The sequence below is a fragment of the Harpia harpyja genome, chromosome Z (assembly GCF_026419915.1).
Source record: "Harpia harpyja isolate bHarHar1 chromosome Z, bHarHar1 primary haplotype, whole genome shotgun sequence".
Lineage (NCBI taxonomy): Eukaryota > Metazoa > Chordata > Aves > Accipitriformes > Accipitridae > Harpia > Harpia harpyja.
The window spans coordinates 68,052,155-68,071,400 of record NC_068969.1 but is presented as its reverse complement, the minus strand read 5'-3'; the positions used below and the strand labels follow the sequence as shown (position 1 = coordinate 68,071,400).

Below are 19,246 nucleotides of genomic sequence, written 5' to 3'. Positions count from 1 at the left end.
GAAAATGGAGAAATACTGCATTTGAATTAAAAACACCTAAGCAATTCTTTTTTTTTTCCCCATAAAATATCAGAATAGTAATTACAAATTAGTCACATATACTAGGACATAAATAAAAAGGCCTAACTCGTAAAGATTAATTTGCATATAAACAAATCTCTTAAAAAATAATAATAATGGCTGAACTCTTATGCTTTTTTAAAGATGTGTGATCTTTGGCACAAGAAGAAAGCAGTCTTTTAATTAGCAGTATATCTGCATAATAAAAGGAAAAAGGGGTAAGAGAAAAGGCAGGTGAGTGCATCTACCAAACCAAACTGATCCTACAACCAGGCAGTTACTTTTGGTGAAGCCTACCGAAAAAAAACATTGCTGTGTTATTTCTGTGGTGCTTTTTCAGGCTTTCTCTCACATGGTCAAATTTTTAAAATGATACCTTGTTTCTTTCACTCTGGACGGAAAGTGGCAGTAGATAACCAAAAATTTTAGGTCAAGCCAATGGAAATAAAAAAGACATTTCAAAAAGATCTCAAAAGGAATGGTACGTGTGTGGGAGGACACCTGTACTAAGTTTATTCCTATACAAAATTAAGTTTGAATTTTTGACTTCAGTTATTGCAGTTCTTGCAATGCATGCTATAAGGTCAGTAGATGGTCAGATGTAGAAATTGGACTTAATTTCACTATTAACTTAGCTGCAGTTTACTTAACTGAGCAGTCATCATGATTAACATTAGTTCCATTCTAGTGTTCACTGTTTGAATCACAGTACATACTTGTCACAGCTCTGTCTTTTCCAAAAGTAACATTGACAGATTTGGGGAGGGGCTGCAGCTTAAAAAAGAGGACCAAGCAAAGAGTAAAAGCCTAGAATGCATTTGGACACACAGTTTTAATGTAAAATATTTTCTACGGTATGTCCATGATTAGACACTTGAAGTGTCCAGTATAAATACCAGAATTTGTTTTGGGGGATATGAATAATTTTTTGTTTAAGATAAATTCTCTTTTAATTGGGTATTGTGCAATTAATGAAAATGAGACAATGTACCAGGTGTGGTTATCACCCTATCATGACCCTTTAATTAAACTGTAATTTGAGTCTCCCACAGCGAAATCATCTTTCATTTCCATTTGCAGGTTGATTTAGGCAGAGAAGAGATTGCATATATGTAATACAATGCCATTTTTATTGATTTCTAACTCAGTATCAGCTGGAGGAAAAAAATAGCATTATTCAACCCAAACACATGATACATGCACTGGAATAAAATGATAATTCCCCCCCTGCTTGGACAGAGAATAGACAAGCCCCTTTTATAACCAGAATTCAGATGATTTTCCATGCTAGAAAAAAAATCAGTGCTGTATGTCGGACAAAAAAAAAAAAAAAGCGCACTGCCGAAGCCAACCAAACCTTGTGATGTGACCGTCCGGGGAGAGAAGGTGAAATCCACGACAAGGTGAAGAGGTCTGTCTGACTTTGGCGTGCAGGTGACTCCTGCTTAAACTTATCAAAAGTTCGGTATCTTCAGTAAGGTTAGTAAGCCTTGAAACGTATTCGCCTTCTCAAAAGGGCGACTCGGCACTTCGAGGAGCAAGAGAAAAACCGCCTGTAGATCAAACCTCTGGTTCTGCGACAACAGCCGAGCGAGGCAACAACGTAGGCCGGGCTGAGAAGCGATGAGCGCGCCTTGCCTTCCCCTCTCGAGAGATACCGGGTACCCGCCTGCCGCCCCCCCCCCCCCCCCCCCGGCCAGCACCCCCCCGACCCTGCGCCCTTCGCCGGCGCCTTAGGTCACCGCCGCCGTGCTGCCTGCCGGGGCGGTCGTGGGGTAAGGCTGAGCAGGGGAGGACCTCCGGGCGCAACCTGTGCCCCCAGAAACTCTTAGCCAAAAACCAAAACCAGCCGTGTTTTCCTGGGCTACCACGGGGGCGGCGGAGCGGGCGGCCCGGCGTTCCCCCCGACAGCTGACACCGACCGCCGCACCGCTGACCCTGCCGCCGCCAGCACCCCGAAACCGCCCGCCGCCGCAGGCACAGGCGGGGGCGGGGCGGGCCACGACGTCCTGCGGCGGCCATTGGCCAGCGCCGCTGTCAGTCAGCGGCGGGCAGACCCCGGGCGGCGGCGGCGGCGGACGAGGGCGCGGGAGCGTAGTGCGGCGGCGGGCCGCCGAGCCGTTGCTCCGGGTGGGCTGAGTGGCGCGGCCGGGGCGGGAGGAAGGTCCTCGCGCGGGGGTGCCGCGGTCCTCCGCGGGCTCGCAGCCCCCCGTGCCAGCCTTCGGTCTGCTGCGTCCCGCGGGGGCCGGCCGGCGGCGGCGGCGGCATGGTGGATGTGTTCAGCGGGCGGCTCCTGGTCAGCAGGGGCGGCCGCAGCGTGGACCCCGAGGAGGCCCTGCAGAACAAGGTGGTGGGCTTGTACTTCTCGGCCGGCTGGTGCTCGCCGTGCCGCGACTTTACCCCCGTCCTCTGCGACTTCTACACGGAGCTGGTGGAGGAGACCCAGCCCCCCGCCCCCTTCGAGGTCGTCTTCATCTCCTCCGACCACAGCGCCGAGGAGATGGCGGGCTACATGCACGCCATGCACGGGGACTGGCTGGCCCTGCCCTTCCACGACCCCTACAAGCAGTGAGTACCAGCGGCGGCGGCCCCCGGCCCCGCCCGGCCCTTCCCGCGGCGGGCGCCCGGGCCGGGGCCGGGGCCGCCTGGCAGGCCGCGACGGGCGGGGTGGCCCGCTCGCCCACCGTCGGCCTCTGCCGGCACACCTCCTGCGGAGTACGGGAGAGGGCGGGCGGCGCGGGCGCTTTCGCAGCGGTGTAACCTGACAACGAAGCCCTTGAGGGAGAAGCTCCCCGGGGCCTCCGCCTGCCCTCTTGGCCCGCTCCTTCCCTTCCCCCTGAAATCCGGGTTGCAGCCTCTTCCCTCGGGTGAAGCGCCCGCTGCAGCGTCCCCTCAGTCCAGGCTGAGCAGCGGCTGCTGCCGGCCCGGTCTCCCTGCGTCCCCGCGGGCAAACGAACGGGAAACCAGCAGCGTACTTTCTTCAGAGGAGTAACGTGGCTGTAGCCCGTTACACCCGTGAAGGACGCGATGAAGGAAAACTGGGTTTGCGCACCGAATTTAGGCTTTAAAAGGTCTTCGAAGAGGGGTGGATAAAGACCCCAAGTATTAGGGAGGTGACGGGAACAGCGAGTCGAAAACAAACTAATGGCAAATGAGGATCCAGGGATTGTTTTTCAGCACAGCGGTAGCTATTATTGAGGTAGTTCTGGGTTGTGTAGCTTATTAATGCTCTGGAGAAAAGGCAAATGAAGAAGCAGCAAAACTGATGGCAGAACAACTTAGAGGAAAGCCGGGCAAACTATGAAGATTCAGACAGATACAAGTAAGCTACCTGAAAAAGAAAGGTAGTAGCAGCTGGAGTTCAGCTGTGGCAAACGCACGGTGGTAACTGGGATGCAAAATTCTTGTGCCAGTTGCTTTCTGGGGGGGCATTCCTGCAGGCAGCTTGCTCAGTAAAACAGCAGAAGGAAAGGACGTGACCGTGTGTAGGTAACAGGGTGAAGGATGATACCAAGAACTGTTTTGACAACGTAAGTCATTTGGATGACGTGAAACGTGATTTAGGCTCATACCAAGAAGTACAGATTGGGATTACAGGGGTACAGGTAGGGTGTTTAGGGCCACTGAGATGCCTATAACTGGAGACTTAACATATGTGTAAATACTGGTAAAGGGATTTTTTTTTTCCCCTTTAAGTAACGTGTAGGTAGATTGTGGAAAATATTGTTACAGATGTCATCGAAGTCAAGGAGTTAGTGTGACTTTTAAACATAGACTGGGTAATTAAACTCGTAACGAGATTTGTTCTTCTAACAAAGAACTCTGTTCTAGTGCTTTTAGTAATTTCTAGCATTCGTTTAACTCTAGATCCATCCCAGTGGGCTACCTGGGATAGAGGTGTTTAACACCCTAGCTACTCACTCAAGGCGGAGCAGGTTTACTAATCTCATTTTCTCAGTATGCTTTGACAACCTCAAGAGCAAACAACCTGAAGCCAGGAACTACTTCATCCTTCCTTGGCTCATTCCTGGATGTCAGCAGCCAATCAATGTTAGGCCTTTTTAACAACAGTTTCCATTGACTTAAAAATAGATTGAAATAGCAATGCTGTTTTCCATAGTTCTCCAAAGGTTCTCCAGGCAGTAACTGTGTTTGGTATCTACTAATTCTAATAGAATTCAGGCAAATTTCCGGATGGAAATGTAGCACTTGAAGTTACTGCATCCAGCAAGCTTTTCAGCATAGACTATGGGAATGCGCTTAAAGCTTCAGCCTCTGTGGATCAGGGGTCTATTTCTGACTCTGCTCTTGTCCAAGTCATGTGGAGTGGAGGTACAGAGACAGTTTAATTGGCTTTTCTGTGGCAGTCCATAATGCCCTTCAGAATCCTGTACAGAAACACGTCTTATCCCGTCACGGATAGCTGCGAGATCTTAAGTGTTTGAAGTGGCTTATTTAAGAACAAAGTGCAGAGGGATATGAAAAGGCAATGTTTTTGAAGTTGTGTTTCTTGCATGCAACAATAAAAGGGCTGTGTGGAGATGTTCAAGGTGCTTAGTTTGAATTAACTGGTAGTTTGGCTTCAGGGATACTGGTGAATCATTGCAGACTTAGAGCAGACGGATGGATGTGTGTTCACTAAACCAAACTATAATTCTGGCTAAATACTAGTTCTAACTAAGAATATAATTTTAGAATTGTCTAACGTCAATTAATAATTTGATTATTAGTATTTATTAACATTCACATATTTACTAACATTTTTCATTCATTAATATTTTTAAAGTTCCATTGCAAATAATTTGAATTGCTTGCTCTTTTGTGGACTATGTAAAGAAGGCATTTCAGTATCCTCAGTGAAGTTAAAATATTCTAGCTGGTGACTTCAGTGTTTAAGATGCGTAACTGCAGCACAGACTGAAGTCTCTTTTAGGCACAATGGAGCCAATTTTAAATTTGCCATCTGAAACACACTTCACAAGCGGAAGCATGGTGTTTCTTGGGGATGATTTGGTCCTGTTAAGAAATAGCCTGCATTCATACTTGTAGTGTGTGAAGTGTAATGCCTTGTACATACCTGCGGAGAAGCAAAATACTAAATTCGGAGCAGGATCTCAAGACTCTCATGCTGTCAGTCCTGACTATTTCCCTGAGGTGGGACTGCACCTTTACTGCTTCATGCAGTTTGTGGCATGACTAACAGGAAATACTGCTCCTGATGCCTTGACTGTTTGCAGCCTTAATGTTGATTTTTGCTGCCTGAGGCACAGGCTTTTGATCCGTGCAGGGGTGTGTGAAGACAATCTAGTAGGAGGTGAGCACTAGAAGGAGAAAGGGAGTAGTAGAGAGGAAGAGCAGGAGTAGGACAGAACATGTCAACCACAAATGCTAGTAAATGGGGACTGATGTTTTAATTATGATACACAAAGACATGCTGCCGTGTTTATACTGAGTCCTACTGTGAAAGGAGTCATTCTCTGTGTGGGTGCCCAGCGCATGCTAGTAGCTCTTGCAGGCTGCCAGATAGACAGGTATTTGCTGAGTCCATGTCCTGTACACCTCAGTGAAAATTAGAATCCCAAAGAATTCCTGAAAAAGGAAAATGAAAAGGGTATGCTTACACTTTATGTTAGGAAGCTTTAGGTATGAGGGTGGATTGGCACCTACGGGAGTATGGGGGCGGGGGCTAAAAAAGGAAGGCAGAAGGAGAAGAATGAAAGTATCTGAGCAGTTAAGAGCTATTGCCTGTCCTTAGTCTTTTTAGACCACTATCCCAAAATCTCAAAAGACTCTTTAAAATCCCATCCATATGATGTGCTTGTTTATGTGACTAACACTTAACAATGCAGAAAGTTCACAGCTAAAAGAAAATAGACATACAGTTGTGTATTACAGGGTATACTGCTAGAAGCAGATTAGCAGGCTGTCCATCACTTTGAAGTGAAAGCACTTCCAAGTGGAAGCTGTTAAAATTCAAATATTGTCAGATATCACATTACACAAGTATATAAAAAGTACCATTTATGTTCCCAATATGGTACTAACTTTGCGTTGTCTACATCTCAAAAACCCTCTTGCGTACAGATCTTAAACGCTTACATAAAAATACTCACCTATGTTGTGAGTTAGCCCTGGTAGACAGCCAAGCCCCACCCAGCTGCTGGGTCACCACCTGCCCCAGTGTGAGGGGGGAGAGAATCGGAAGGCTGAAAGTGAGAAAACTTTTGGGTTGAGATAAAGACAGTTTAGTAGATAAAGCAAAGGTGAACACACAAGCAAAGCAAGATAAGGAATTCATTCACTACTTCCAATTGACCTGCAGATGTTTTGCCATTTCCAGGGTAGCAGAGCTTCTTCCTGTGTAACAGTTACTTGGGAAGACAAACGCCCTAAGTCTGAACGTCGGTCCCTTCCTCCTCCTTTCTTCAGCTTTTATGGCTGAGCATGTTGTCGTATGGTATGGAATATCCCTTCGTTCAGCTGGGGTCAGCTGTCCCAGCTTCCACTTCTTGTGCACCTCCAGCCCACTCGCTGGCTGGGCACCATGAGAAACAGAAAAGGCCCTGCTGCTGTGTAAGCTCTGTTCAGCAATAGCTAAAACATTGGTGTGTTATTAACACTGTTTTGGTAACAAATCTAAAACACAGCACCGTGCCAGCTGCTATGAAGAATATTAACTCCATCCAAGCCAATGCCAGTGCTACCTAGTAAATATAAAATCTGTGCTCTCAGAAACTTTCATGCAGCCTTCTCCTAAGAATCAAAAGACCTAACAATTGCAGTGACTTCCAGTTTGCCTCAGTCTTAATTTCATCCTTTAGTATTTCATATGCAGGTGAAGGTTGCCCTCTCATGTTCTAACCTGCATGACCAAGGTCTGATATCTCAAAGGATTTGGATAAAAGATTCCCTGTGTCTACAAAGGTTACTCGTTCAGTCTTCCATACCTATCTTTTATTATAGCATCCCCTTCCACTTTGTCTGTTTGGGTCTTAGATTTTTCTAGTCAGTGAGACACTGTTTGTGCCTTTACACTTACGTGGGAATAGCTAGGCAATTGATTTTTAAGAATGTCATCAGTAACGTCACTGTATTTTACTGTAAGAGAATTGAATTTGCCTTTGTGGCACATGTGATGTTTCTATTTATGGTTAATGATTTCATAAATTGCCATTGGAGTTAGTCCCATGGCGCATATGTAGTTTGTGTGGGTGAGTCACAGGATTTGAGATCCCTATAGGAGAGGATGATATTAACAGGTTTTAAAAAGTTATTTTTGTAAGCACCTGTACATAGGTACACAGTGATTAAGAAACATTATCTGCAGAACTGTTCCTGGGGCAGCTTCAGGTCCATTCATTTTACAAGTTGCACGCAAATGTAAGAAAAATCTGTGCGTGCCTCACTCTGGTTTGATGCAAGCAACCTTGAGCCCAGAAGCTGTGTAAACAAGATGCCGTGCTGGAGTGGATAAGCTGTATATGCATTCCCTTAGGAAAGCAGAGTGTTAGTTTCCAGTCTCCATAGCAGATTACCTTCAGCTTCCTACTGTTCTGTCTCAGCTACAGTTGTGTTAGGCATCTCAAGCTATTTTATTGTCCACTGAACCAGTAAAATGCATCTTCTACCCATCTTGTCATACAAGTGGTATAAGGTGATAGTCTTCTATGTGGTTTCTACATGAACTTGCTTTGGAATGTTTTTTCCCGCATTTTATTGGACTTCGGAAAGGTCTATGGGGATTCTTGGTTGCTTGCTTTTATTTCAGAATTCACTGAGAAAGCAGACCTGTTGCCAGACCATATTATTGCTGGTTTTTTGCATTATTGCTCAGCCAACATAATGGCAGAGCAGTATCCTTCACCTGTTGATTTTTCTTCTCTTAAGAAAAAAAAACCAGAAGGAAAGATGTGTTTCACGAATGCCTTGTCTGGGCCAGTATTTCACTTAGGTCTTACCTTCTGTATTTTTAAGACTCCTCCTCTTTTCCAGGAAATCATAGAGAATGCCTGTATATTAAGGTTTTGTATTTTTCAACAATTTCTACAATTTTTTTTTTCTACTCAATCAAAATACTTTGGCATTTGAACCTTCACACAGCAGATGTTCTTGCTTGTAGTGATGGTGCTCGGCACTACATTTTCATTTAGTGTGTAAGTTTTGTTTTGAGAGGGAAGTTATTCATATTTTGCAAGCTGGCTGTTCTGTTATTGCTTGTTGTGTCTCTATCCTCTGGTACTTCTAAAGGTGCCTAATTTCTACTCACTTTTATATAAGTCAATGCAGGGAGGTAATTTTCCATACAACAGATTACATTTGTGTTGGGGAGCCTGTTACTTTTAGCTCATCTGTTGCAGTTCACTTAATCTGTTTCTTATACCCCTTCTGAAACACATGATCTCTTCCTCAAAACTGATTACATTTTTCCAGGATTTCTTTTAGACTGCACAACTTGCATCTTAGGTGTAGATTTCATGTTCCTCACTTTTCCTGTTAGATTCCAGCATGTCTGTCACCATAGCATGCATTCCTAACACTAAAATTGTGGAATATCACTTATGAGGACGATGCACTAGAAGATATTTTCTTTAACTTCTGCCTATCAAAATGAACATTACGAATTCATTAGCATCTACATTGTTTCATTTGTGGCTCTCTAATGTGAACATCTAGTACAATGAATAGATGTGCTGGGGGTGACCTATGAATAGTGTGACATAGTAGGAGGCAGGTAATAGTTTTCCTACCTTTTATCTTAGTTTGAAAAGAGTGGGGAAACACCCCAGTGTGTTTCTGACTTTATGATCATCAGTCTAAACCCATTTCTCTTCCTGCTTATTTGTATTCAACAAATGGTTTCCTTTCTTCTTTGGACGTTCAGTGTTAACGAAAGTAGTGTTTTTGCTATTGCCATGTATTTGGAAAGAATTTGTTTGTTGCACTGTCCTGATAAACATGGCAGGAAACTTCAGACATTCTTTATCTGCTTTTCTTTCTGAGTTGGAGCTGGGGCAGCGAACTGGTTCTAGAGTTCCTGGAAACACTTGAGACTCCTCCTGTTGAGCAGCACTCTCAACAACTTAACTCTGATTTTATCTGATGTCCACTGAGATGTTTAATGAGCTCAGAGCTCATTGACTGTCTTTTAATTACTTCTGTTGTAAATTAATAAAATTCATGCCAAAAAGTTGTTGTCAGTGCTAGTGATTAAGTCTTAGTCTCAAAAATGTTTCTTCTGGCTTACTTGCGTCCTGAATTTTACTTTTTCGTTTGCACTGAAACACCACCCTTCCAAGTGAGGTGAATTTCTTGTATAGAAGATACTATCTTTCTATAAAGATAGGTCCATGTGCCTTGCTATCTTCCTCTTCTTTATTTTGTCCTGTAACAAACAAACTGTGTCATAGCTGTTAAACTGTTTCCTTGGAAATGTTTTTAATCTTGCCATTTCTGTTGCCTATGTCATGCTCAACTGAAGTGGCTTACGATGTGGTATTCTTTGATTCTCTCTCCTGGTTTTGCATATTCCTTTTGTTTTCATCTTACTCATCTCTTTCAACTCATCTATGTAAACAGTGAGTTGTGTTTTACTACTTCATGTGGCCAATAGCCTGCTATTTGTGAGCTTTCATCTCTGTGGTCGTGTTGTGGTTTAACCCCAGCTGGCAAGTAAGCACCGTGCAGCTGCTCGTTCACCACCACCCCTGCCCGCCAGAGCAGCGATCCACCCCTCCTGGCCAACTCCCCCCAGTTTATATATTGGGCATGACATCCTGTGGTATGGAATATCCCTTTGGCTAGTTTGGGTCAGCTGTCCTGGCCATGTTCCCTCCCAGCTTCTTGTGCCCCTGCTCTCTGGCAGAGCATGGCAAACTGAAAAATCCTTGACTTAGGATAAGTGCTACTTAGCAGCAGCTAAAACATCAGTGTGTTATTGTGTGAGCCGACACAGGCAGGATGTGGGAATAACCACAAAGCGATGGATGAAATGCAAAGAGTAAATTTTTCATTACCTCATGTACTAGGGCATCCCCGAAGCAGCACCTGGGCAGAGGCACACAAGCGGGAACATAGGCACCACAGAGCTTGGTCCTTGCTAGAGGATCGCCAAATCTGCTGCTTGCACCTGTTTTTCAGGGATTCGCGCAGGCGTAGTTTACCACCATGCTTTGATCTTTCCCACAGCAGGGCAGGAGTCTCACGCATGTTCGACAGAATGCCTCTAAGTCTATCACAGGCCTGTATTACCTGAACACGAATGTTCTACTTGTCAAATGCACAAGGAGAGACAACAATTAGAAAGATGTATGTATTTTTCTACACCCTATCTGCAAGTCACAATTCTCCTCCCCATTCTTCCCTTATTTTCCCACAGTTATCAACATTATTCTCACACCAAATCCAAAACACAGCACTGTACCAGCTACTAGAAAGAAAATTAACTCTATCCCAGCCGAAACCAGGACAAGCGTGTGATGCCAAGTAGTCATGCCTTGTTATTTATTGTGTGCCAGTGTCGGCAAGTATTTTTGATTCTCTTTGGATGTTTTGTGTCCTCCAGGTTTTTGCCTCCCAAATGTTATTTTTATTTCTGGTATTAATAATCCATTTAATTTTCCATGTATCTTGAGTTTGATCCCATTAAATTTCCATCCTTCAGAAGCCTTACTAATTTTTCCTGGGTTACCTGCTCATCAATTGTTTGAATAGATCCTGATTTCATTTGTCTAGCATCACTGTTTGTATGGCTTTTTAATTTTTTAACTGTATTTTAACTATGTGTTGTTTTAAAACAGTAGGCTATTTAAGACCGAGTTATTTGTAATCTATCTGGATTTTTCTGTCTCCTGACATAGATAAATGGCCACTATTGTCTGTGTGATGGACAGAGGAGGAGTTGAAATTTTATTCTGGTACAACTTAGATGGGTGGTCCTTATTGCAAATCTTTCAATTGCTTATATTTCTGTATGTAGAAGGCTTGTTTCACTGAGGGCGTTTAAGGCATTTCTGCAATCTCTTCTATTTACACTGAAGGATTATGCGTCATGCTTTAATGGATATTATAGGATGTAGCTCTATGGGATTGGCACACTTGAACATCTTTGTATGGGAATAAATGTCCACTGCTTATTTAAGTGAGATCCTCCTCCTATCCAGTAAGAAGGGACCAGAAGACATCTGGTTTTGGCTAGTCAAAACAAGGTGGAAGGGTGTGTCACACTTTCCTTCCATGGACCTCCTTATAGTCTCCGAGAGGCAGTCAGTCTCTGCTTCTGTGGAGGCTGGAGGCAGCAGTGAAGAGTAGTTACAGGAAGGGTCCTGCAACTCCGAACTCCCCAAGCTAAGTTTCACCATGTAAAGTCCCAGCTGCAGCCTTGTTCATCTCCCTGTACTACCCAGTGCTCTGCCTCAAGCTCTGAGGAAGCCCAGGTGTTCATCACTTCTGCTATCCCATGCATCCTGACCAGAGTGCCCTTCATGAGAGACTAGGAGTTTTCTTAAAATGCTCCCTAATGGTGTGTTTTATTTTTAATTTTTTCCCCTCAGTGACCTGAAGAAGAAATACAACATAACAGCAATTCCTAAACTGGTGATTGTGAAACAAACTGGAGAAGTCATTACTGACAAGGGAAGAAAACAGATCAGAGACAAAGGGCTATCCTGTTTTCGGAACTGGCTTGAGGGTGCAGATATCTTTCAGAATTTTTCTAGCTAAAAAGCTGGCAGATAAAAGCAAGACAAGGCATCATGGAAAACTTTGTAGAGCTCTGAAAAGATTGTTGCCTTGTTCAGAACAAGGGTAAGGTTTATTTATGTTTGCTTGTAAACAAATTTTGCTTTCAACTTGAAGATTAGCTATTCCAGTAAGTCATAAAATGCAATTACCATTTTATTTGTATTGTTCTATCTACTATATTCAGATAAACCAAAGCATTCCTGATAATACTGAAGAACTTCAGGAAGATAGGCTGGTTTAGACAGTAATAATGGAGCACTGTGAAATCTATGCAAACACTTACTCTGCAAAATCTGTACAGTAGAAATTATATATATGCACAAATCTATTTTTCTTGATGACAGTTTTTTTCTGGTGATTAGCACATATTTTAAGAAAAGGAAATTGCTTGCTTTAATAAATAACTGTTTATGAAGTATATGTGTCTAACGTGTCTTCCTTATCTATCTTAACAATCTGATAAGAAAATGTCACGATTTTTAAATCGGACGTATTTTTTTCTCGGTACTGAATAAATACTTTTCTTTGGTTTTATTACTTTGTGTGGGATTTACTTATTCTGCTGAGTTTTCCTTACCCCTGGAGTTTTTAAACTTGGCACTGTAAGCTAAGTTGTTATCTCCCAAGTTAACGTTAGGCCAAGTTGTCGTGGTTTCAGCCCAGCCGGTAACAAAGGACCACGCAGCCGCTCGCTCACTCCTCCCGCCCCCCTCCGGTGGGATAGGGAGGAGACGGAGGAGAGAAAAGAAAAAAAACTGGAACCTCGAGGGTTGAGATAAGGGCAGTTTACTGGGACAACACAAAAAAAAAAAGGTTACAACAACAACAACGGTACTAATGAAAGAATATACAAAAAAAGAGTGATGCACAGTGCAACTGCTCACCACCCGGAACCCGACGCTCCGCCACCGAAAGTCCAGCGCCCTCCCCCCAGCCCGCTCCCCATTTATATACTGAGCATGATGTCACATGGTATGGAATAGCTCCTTGGCTAGTTCAGGTCGGCTGCCCCGGCTATGCCCCCCCCACCTCCCAGGTTCCTGAAAAAATTAACTCTATCCCAGCTGAACCCAGGGCATTATCCACCCCTTATTCTATACCATCTACATCATGCCCAGATCTTACATTTTCCAATCAACTACTACCACTTTCCTTGTCTTATATATATATATGTATATGGACACCCCCCTCCCCCCCCCACACACAAATAGTATTCCCTTAGTCGATGGGCTGTCTCTCCAATGTGTCCATCAATTTTATTTAGTCCATGACTTTGGGGCTCCATCTGTTGTAACAGTTCTTCAGGATAAGAGAGATGGTGTGAGGTGTTATGTTGTTGTACGCTGCCTCTGGAACTTGTGGCTGGTACATTTGGTGCAACCCACACCCTTGGCCTGCAGGTCGAAGAGGCTGATCTCGAGGAAATTGCTGGGCACCAGTTCAAGTTCTATCACTGTTGTACTTGGCTCAGTTTCAAAGTCCATCCTTCAGTCATTTGGGTAATTCTTACAGTAATACCCTTGATATGGCATATAGACACTATAGATTCAATGACATACATTGGCAGGTTATTTAGCAGTTAAATATCATACAGCCTAATTCACTGGCTATTCTCTCCCAAAATTAAATCTCCCTGAGGTACACATCGAACTTCCCCATCCTTCTGCATCACCCACCAGGTGTACCCAGGTCCCTGAGCAAAAACAACCCCTTGGATGGGTTTGTCTCTGCTTGAGGGGGGACTAACCCAGACTGTCTTTCCTAACATACCTCTCATGCGCACTACAGGGACTTTATCCCCTTCTACAGTATGTGGAAGTCTTGATTGGGCAGGGCCAGCCCGATTGGCAGATCCTCTAGTATTAACTAACCAGGTGGCTTTTGTTAAATGTGTATCCCAATGTTTGAAAGTTCCACCCCCCATTGCTCTCAATGTAGTTTTCAGCAGTCCATTGTATCGTTTGATTTTTCCGGAGGCTGGTGCGTGATAAGGGATGTGATATACCCACTCAATGCCATGTTCTTTGGCCCAGGTGTCTATGAGGTTGTTTCGGAAGTGAGTCCCATTGTCCGACTCGATTCTTTCTGGGGTGCCGTGTCGCCATAAAACTTTCTCTTCAAGGCCCAGGATAGTGTTCTGGGCAGTGGCGTGGGACACAGGATATGTTTCCAGCCATCCAGTGGTTGCTTCCACCATTGTAAGCACATGGCACTTGCCTTGGCGGGTTCGTGGGAGTGTGATATAGTCAATCTGCCAGGCCTCCCACTGTTTATATTTCAGCCATCGCCCTCCACACGACAGGGGTTTTAACCGCTTGGCTTGCTTAATTGCAGCACATGTTTCACATTCATGGATAACCTGCGCGATAGTGTCCATGGTCAAGTCCACCCCTCAATCACAAGCCCATCTATATGTTGCATCTCTTCCCTGATGGCCCGAGGTATCATAGGCCCACTGAGCCATAAATAGCTCACCCCTATGTTGCCAGTCCAGGTCCACCTGAGACACTTCAATCTTGGCGGCCTGATCTGCCTGCTGGTTGTTTTGATGTTCTTCAGTGGCCCGACTCTTGGGTACATGAGCATCTACGTGACGTACTTTTACCACTAGCTTCTCTATCCGAACAGCAATATCTTGCCACAGTGCGGCCGCCCAGATGGGTTTACCTCTGCGCTGCCAGTTGCTCTGCTTCCATTGCTGTAGCCACCCCCACAGGGCATTTGCCACCATCCATGAGTCAGTATAGAGATAGAGCACTGGCCACTTTTCTCTTTCAGCAATGTCTAACGCTAGCTGGATGGCTTTCACTTCTGCAAACTGACTCGATTCACCTTCTCCTTCAGCAGTTTCTGCGACTAGTCGTGTAGGACTCCATACAGCAGCCTTCCACCTCCGATGTTTTCCCACGATGCGACAGGATCCGTCAGTGAACAGGGCATATTGCCTCTCATTGTCTGGCAGTTTATTATACAGCGGGGCCTCTTCAGCACGTGCCACCTCCTCCTCTGGCGACATTCCAAAATCTTTGCCTTCTGGCCAGTGCGTGATCACTTCCAAAATTCCTGGGCGACTGGGGTTTCCTATGCGAGCTCGTTGTGTGATCAGTGCGGCCCACTTACTCCACGTGGCATCAGTCGCGTGATGTGTAGAGGAGACCCTCCCTTTGAACATCCAGCCCAGCACTGGCAGTCGGGGTGCTAAGAGGAGCTGTGCTTCAGTACCAACCACTTCTGAGGCAGCTTGAACTCCTTCATATGCTGCCAATATCTCTTTTTCAGTTGGAGTATAGCGAGCCTCGGATCCTCTGTATCCTCGACTCCAAAACCCCAGGGGTCGGCCTCGGGTCTCCTCAGGTGCTTTCTGCCAGAGGCTCCAGGTAGGGCCATTTTCCCCAGCTGCACTATAGAGCACATTTTTAACATCTTGTCCTGCCTGGACTGGCCCAAGAGCTACTGCATGAACAATCTCCCGTTTAATTTGTTCAAAGGCTTGTTGGTGCTCAGGCCCCCATTGAAAATCATTCTTCTTCCGGGTAACTTGATAGAGAGGACTTACAATTTGACTGTAATTTGGAATATGCATTCTCCAAAAACCCACGACACCTAAGAAAGCCTGTGTTTCCTTTTTATTAGTCGGGGGGACATAGCTGCTATTTTGTTGATCACATCCATAGGGATGTGACGACGCCCGTCTTGCCATTTTACTCCTAAGAACTGGATCTCCTGTGCAGGTCCCTTGACCTTACTTTCTTTTATGGCAAAACCCACCTTCAAAAGAATTTGGATTATTTTCTTCCCTTTCTCAAAGACTTCTTCTGCCGTGTTGCCCCATACGATGATGTCATCAATGTATTGCAGGTGTTCCGGAGCTTCACCTTTTTCCAGTGCAGCCTGGATTAGTCCATGGCAAATAGTGGGGCTGTGTTTCCACCCCTGGGGCAGTCAATTCCAGGTGTACTGGACGCCCCTCCAAGTGAAAGCAAACTGTGGCCTGCACTTCGCTGCCAAAGGAATGGAGAAAAATGCATTAGCAATGTCAATTGTGGCATACCACTTAGCTGCCTTTGATTCCAGTTCATATTGAAGCTCTAACATATCTGGCACAGCAGCGCTCAGCGGTGGCGTAACTTCATTCAGCCCACGATAATCTACTGTTAGTCTCCATTCCCCACTAGATTTCCGCACGGGCCATATGGGACTATTAAAAGGTGAGTGAGTCTTGCTGATCACTCCTTGGCTCTCCAGTTGGCAAATCAGCTTATGGATGGGGATCAGGGAGTCTCGGATGGTGCGATATTGCCGCTGGTGCACCGTCGTGGTAGCAATTGGCACCTGTTGTTCTTCAACCTTCAGCAACCCCACAACAGAAGGGTCTTGAGAGAGACCAGGCAGGGTAGACAGCTGTTCAATCTCCTCCGTCTCCAATGCAGCTATACCAAAGGCCCAACAGTACCCTTTTGGGTCCTTAAAATACCCCCTCCTGAGATAATCTATACCAAGGATGCACGGGGCCTCTGGGCCAGTTGCAATGGGGTGTTTATGCCACTCATTCCCGGTTAGACTCATTTCGGCTTCCAATACGGTTAGCTCTTGGGATCCCCCTGTCACACCAGAGATACAGATGGGTTCTGCCCCTTTATAACTTGATGGCACTAGGGTGCATTGTGCACCAGTGTCTACTAGAGCCTTATATTCCTGTGGGTCGGACGTGCCAGGCCATCGAATCCACACTGTCCAGTAGACTCGGTTGTCCCTCTCCTCCACCTGGCTGGAGGCAGGGCCCCTCTAATCCTGGTTAGAATATCTGTTACTCACTTTTTGCACACATGAATCAGAAGTCCCTTCAAGAGGATCAGAAATGGCATCAGCCCATCTACTGCATCTGGGGGACTGCTCACGGGAAACTGGAGCAGCAGCTTTCCAAGAAGAATCCTCTTTTCTGGTTGCTTTTTCTCGCAACTCCCGTACCCGTGCATCCAGGACTGAGGTAGGTTTTCCATCCCACTTCCTCATGTCCTCTCCATGGTCACGCAGGTAAAACCACAGGTTAGCCCGTCGTGTGTACTTTCTCTCTCCTCTCTCTTGGGCAGAGGAGTGCTCACTCCCAATAGCTGCGATGCGGGCCTGTACAGGTGGGGAGGAGGACATATCCACTTTGAATTGCTGGAACTCTCGGGACAATTCCTCTACAGCTGAGACACAGGCCCGTAGGGAGGAAGAGAGACTTCCTTCGTATTGCCAGAGTTGGACAGCCAATTCATCCACCGTTTGTCCATAGCCTTCTTTCCAGGACATTACTGCCAATGAGTTGGCATAGGTTGGTGGTGCACTTCGTAGAAACTTCCGCCACATCGGTTGTGTGCATTGGACTTCATCTGGATCTGTGGGTGACTGCGCATTTTCTGGATCATTATAAATCACCTCCAGCACAGCTAATTCCCTCAGGTACTGGATACCTCTCTCCATGGTGGTCCACTTGCCTTGGTGACATGTAACTTCATCCTTGAAGGGGTATCTTTCCTTTACACCTAACAGAAGTCGCCTCCAGAGGCGGAGGACTTGTGTTTTTCTCCCAATCGCCTTGTCGATGCCCCCTTCCCTAGACAGAGATCCCAACTGCTTGGCTTCCTTACCCTCTAATTCCACACTACTAGCCCCATTATCCCAGCATCGGAGGAGCCAGGTAACAATGTGCTCACCTGGGTGGCGGCTAAAATCTTTTCGCATGTCACGCAACTCACTCAGGGATAGAGATCGGGTAATTATTTCAGGTTCTGCCTCTTCCTCCTGTTCTCGCGATGACCCTGTGTCCTGGTTTCAGCTGGGATAGAGTTAACTGTCTTCCTAGTAGCTGGTACAGTGCTATGTTTTGAGTTCAGAGCGAAGAATGTTGATAACACTGATGTTTTCAGTTGTTGCTCAGTAGTGTTTAGACTAATGTCAAGGATTTTTCAGCTTCTCATGCCCAGCCAGTGAGAAAGCTGGAGGGGCACAAGAAGTTGGCACAGGACACAGCCAGGGCACCTGACCCAAACTGGCCAACAGTGTATTCCATACCATGGGATGTCCCATCCAGTATAGGAACGGGGAAGTGGGGGGTAGGGATTCGCCGCTCGGGGACTGGCTGGGTGTCGGTCGGCGGGTGGTGAGCAATTGCACTGCGCATCATTTGTACATTCCAATCCTTTCATTATTTCTGTTGCCATTTTATTAGTGTTATCATTATCATTATTAGTTTCTTCTTTTCTGTTCTATTAAACCGTTCTTATCTCAACCCACGGGTTTTGCTTCTTTTCCCGATTTTCTCCCCCATCCCACTGGGTGGGGGGGAGTGAGTGAGCGGCTGCGTGGTGTTTAGTTGCTGGCTGGGGTTAAACCACGACAGTCCTTTTTGGCGCCCAACGTGGGGCTCGAAGGGTTGAGATAACGACAAACCTGACCAGAGCTTGTTAAAACAAATTTGTTATAAGCATTCATTATATCGGTCTAATAGTCGCTGGTCATTATGTTGATTTATGTGTTCTTAGAGTTGTTGCTCTGGTTTTTAAAGTTCTGTTATGTATCACCTCGCTTGCTGTATGTAGACCCTCTTCTGCTGCTTATCATCCGTGGGAGGTGGATTAAGGTTTTCGCTTTGATGTATTGTATAACACTGGTTTATGGTATGATAAAGTCGTCGGCTGTGGGATTAATCCGGTACTTGCACCCAGCATTGTCACCTTTATACTGTGGAAGCCATCTGTGGGAAACTATTAATAATTATACCATTTACCTTTCCTCCTTGGAAAACCAGTCTATGGGTGGGATACCTTTCTTCCCCTCTCCTTTCTCCTTCAGTCCAGTTACAATGGTGTTTGAGAATTTCGAAAAATTTGAATACTCTTGGGATGTTGGGACCAGCACGGTCCTAGCCCTACTGCTAGGAATTAGCATGCTTCTGAATGTGGTTCAGCTCTCGTTTAAGGTTAAACAACTATTTAAGAAAATCACCCAGAGATCTGCCCCAAGGCTGGATAATTATGAGTGGCAGGGTGTGTGGAGTAGTATGGGCAAGTACCTAGAAAAGTGGGCACCTCCAATGTTTTGGAAATTCACCCCTGAACAAGTGCAAAATCCAGAAGAACTAGTAAAATATTTGGAAAAGGTATGCTGTCACCCCGGCAGCTCCAGAGAGATACAAATTACTGCAACGTGCTGGGGCCTGCCCCATGCCTATCGAGCCCTGTTCGACACCACTCAGTACCCTCAAGGGGAAGAGAAGGTCTCTGGACCTAACAACAAAACGATGAGCACTGCGGTCACTCAAACCTCGGCAACGGGCACTGCGGCCCCTCCAGCCCCGGCGACGAGCACTGTGGCTACCCAAACCTCAGTGACAGGCACTGCAGCCCCTCCAGCCTCGGCAAGGAGCACGGCAGCTACCCAAACCTCGGCAACGGGCACTGAG

At 45.7% G+C, this 19,246-nt stretch overlaps 1 protein-coding gene across 1 annotated transcript; it reads left to right on the top strand.

The window, feature by feature from the left end:
• Positions 1-2,236: 2,236 nt before the first annotated feature.
• Positions 2,237-12,217, top strand: NXNL2 (nucleoredoxin like 2). The gene is made up of 2 exons (XM_052778489.1): positions 2,237-2,628; positions 11,610-12,217. The coding sequence occupies exons 1-2, from the start codon at positions 2,327-2,329 to the stop codon at positions 11,776-11,778; spliced, it is 471 nt and encodes a 156-aa protein (XP_052634449.1). The 5' UTR covers positions 2,237-2,326; the 3' UTR covers positions 11,779-12,217.
• Positions 12,218-19,246: the final 7,029 nt, after the last annotated feature.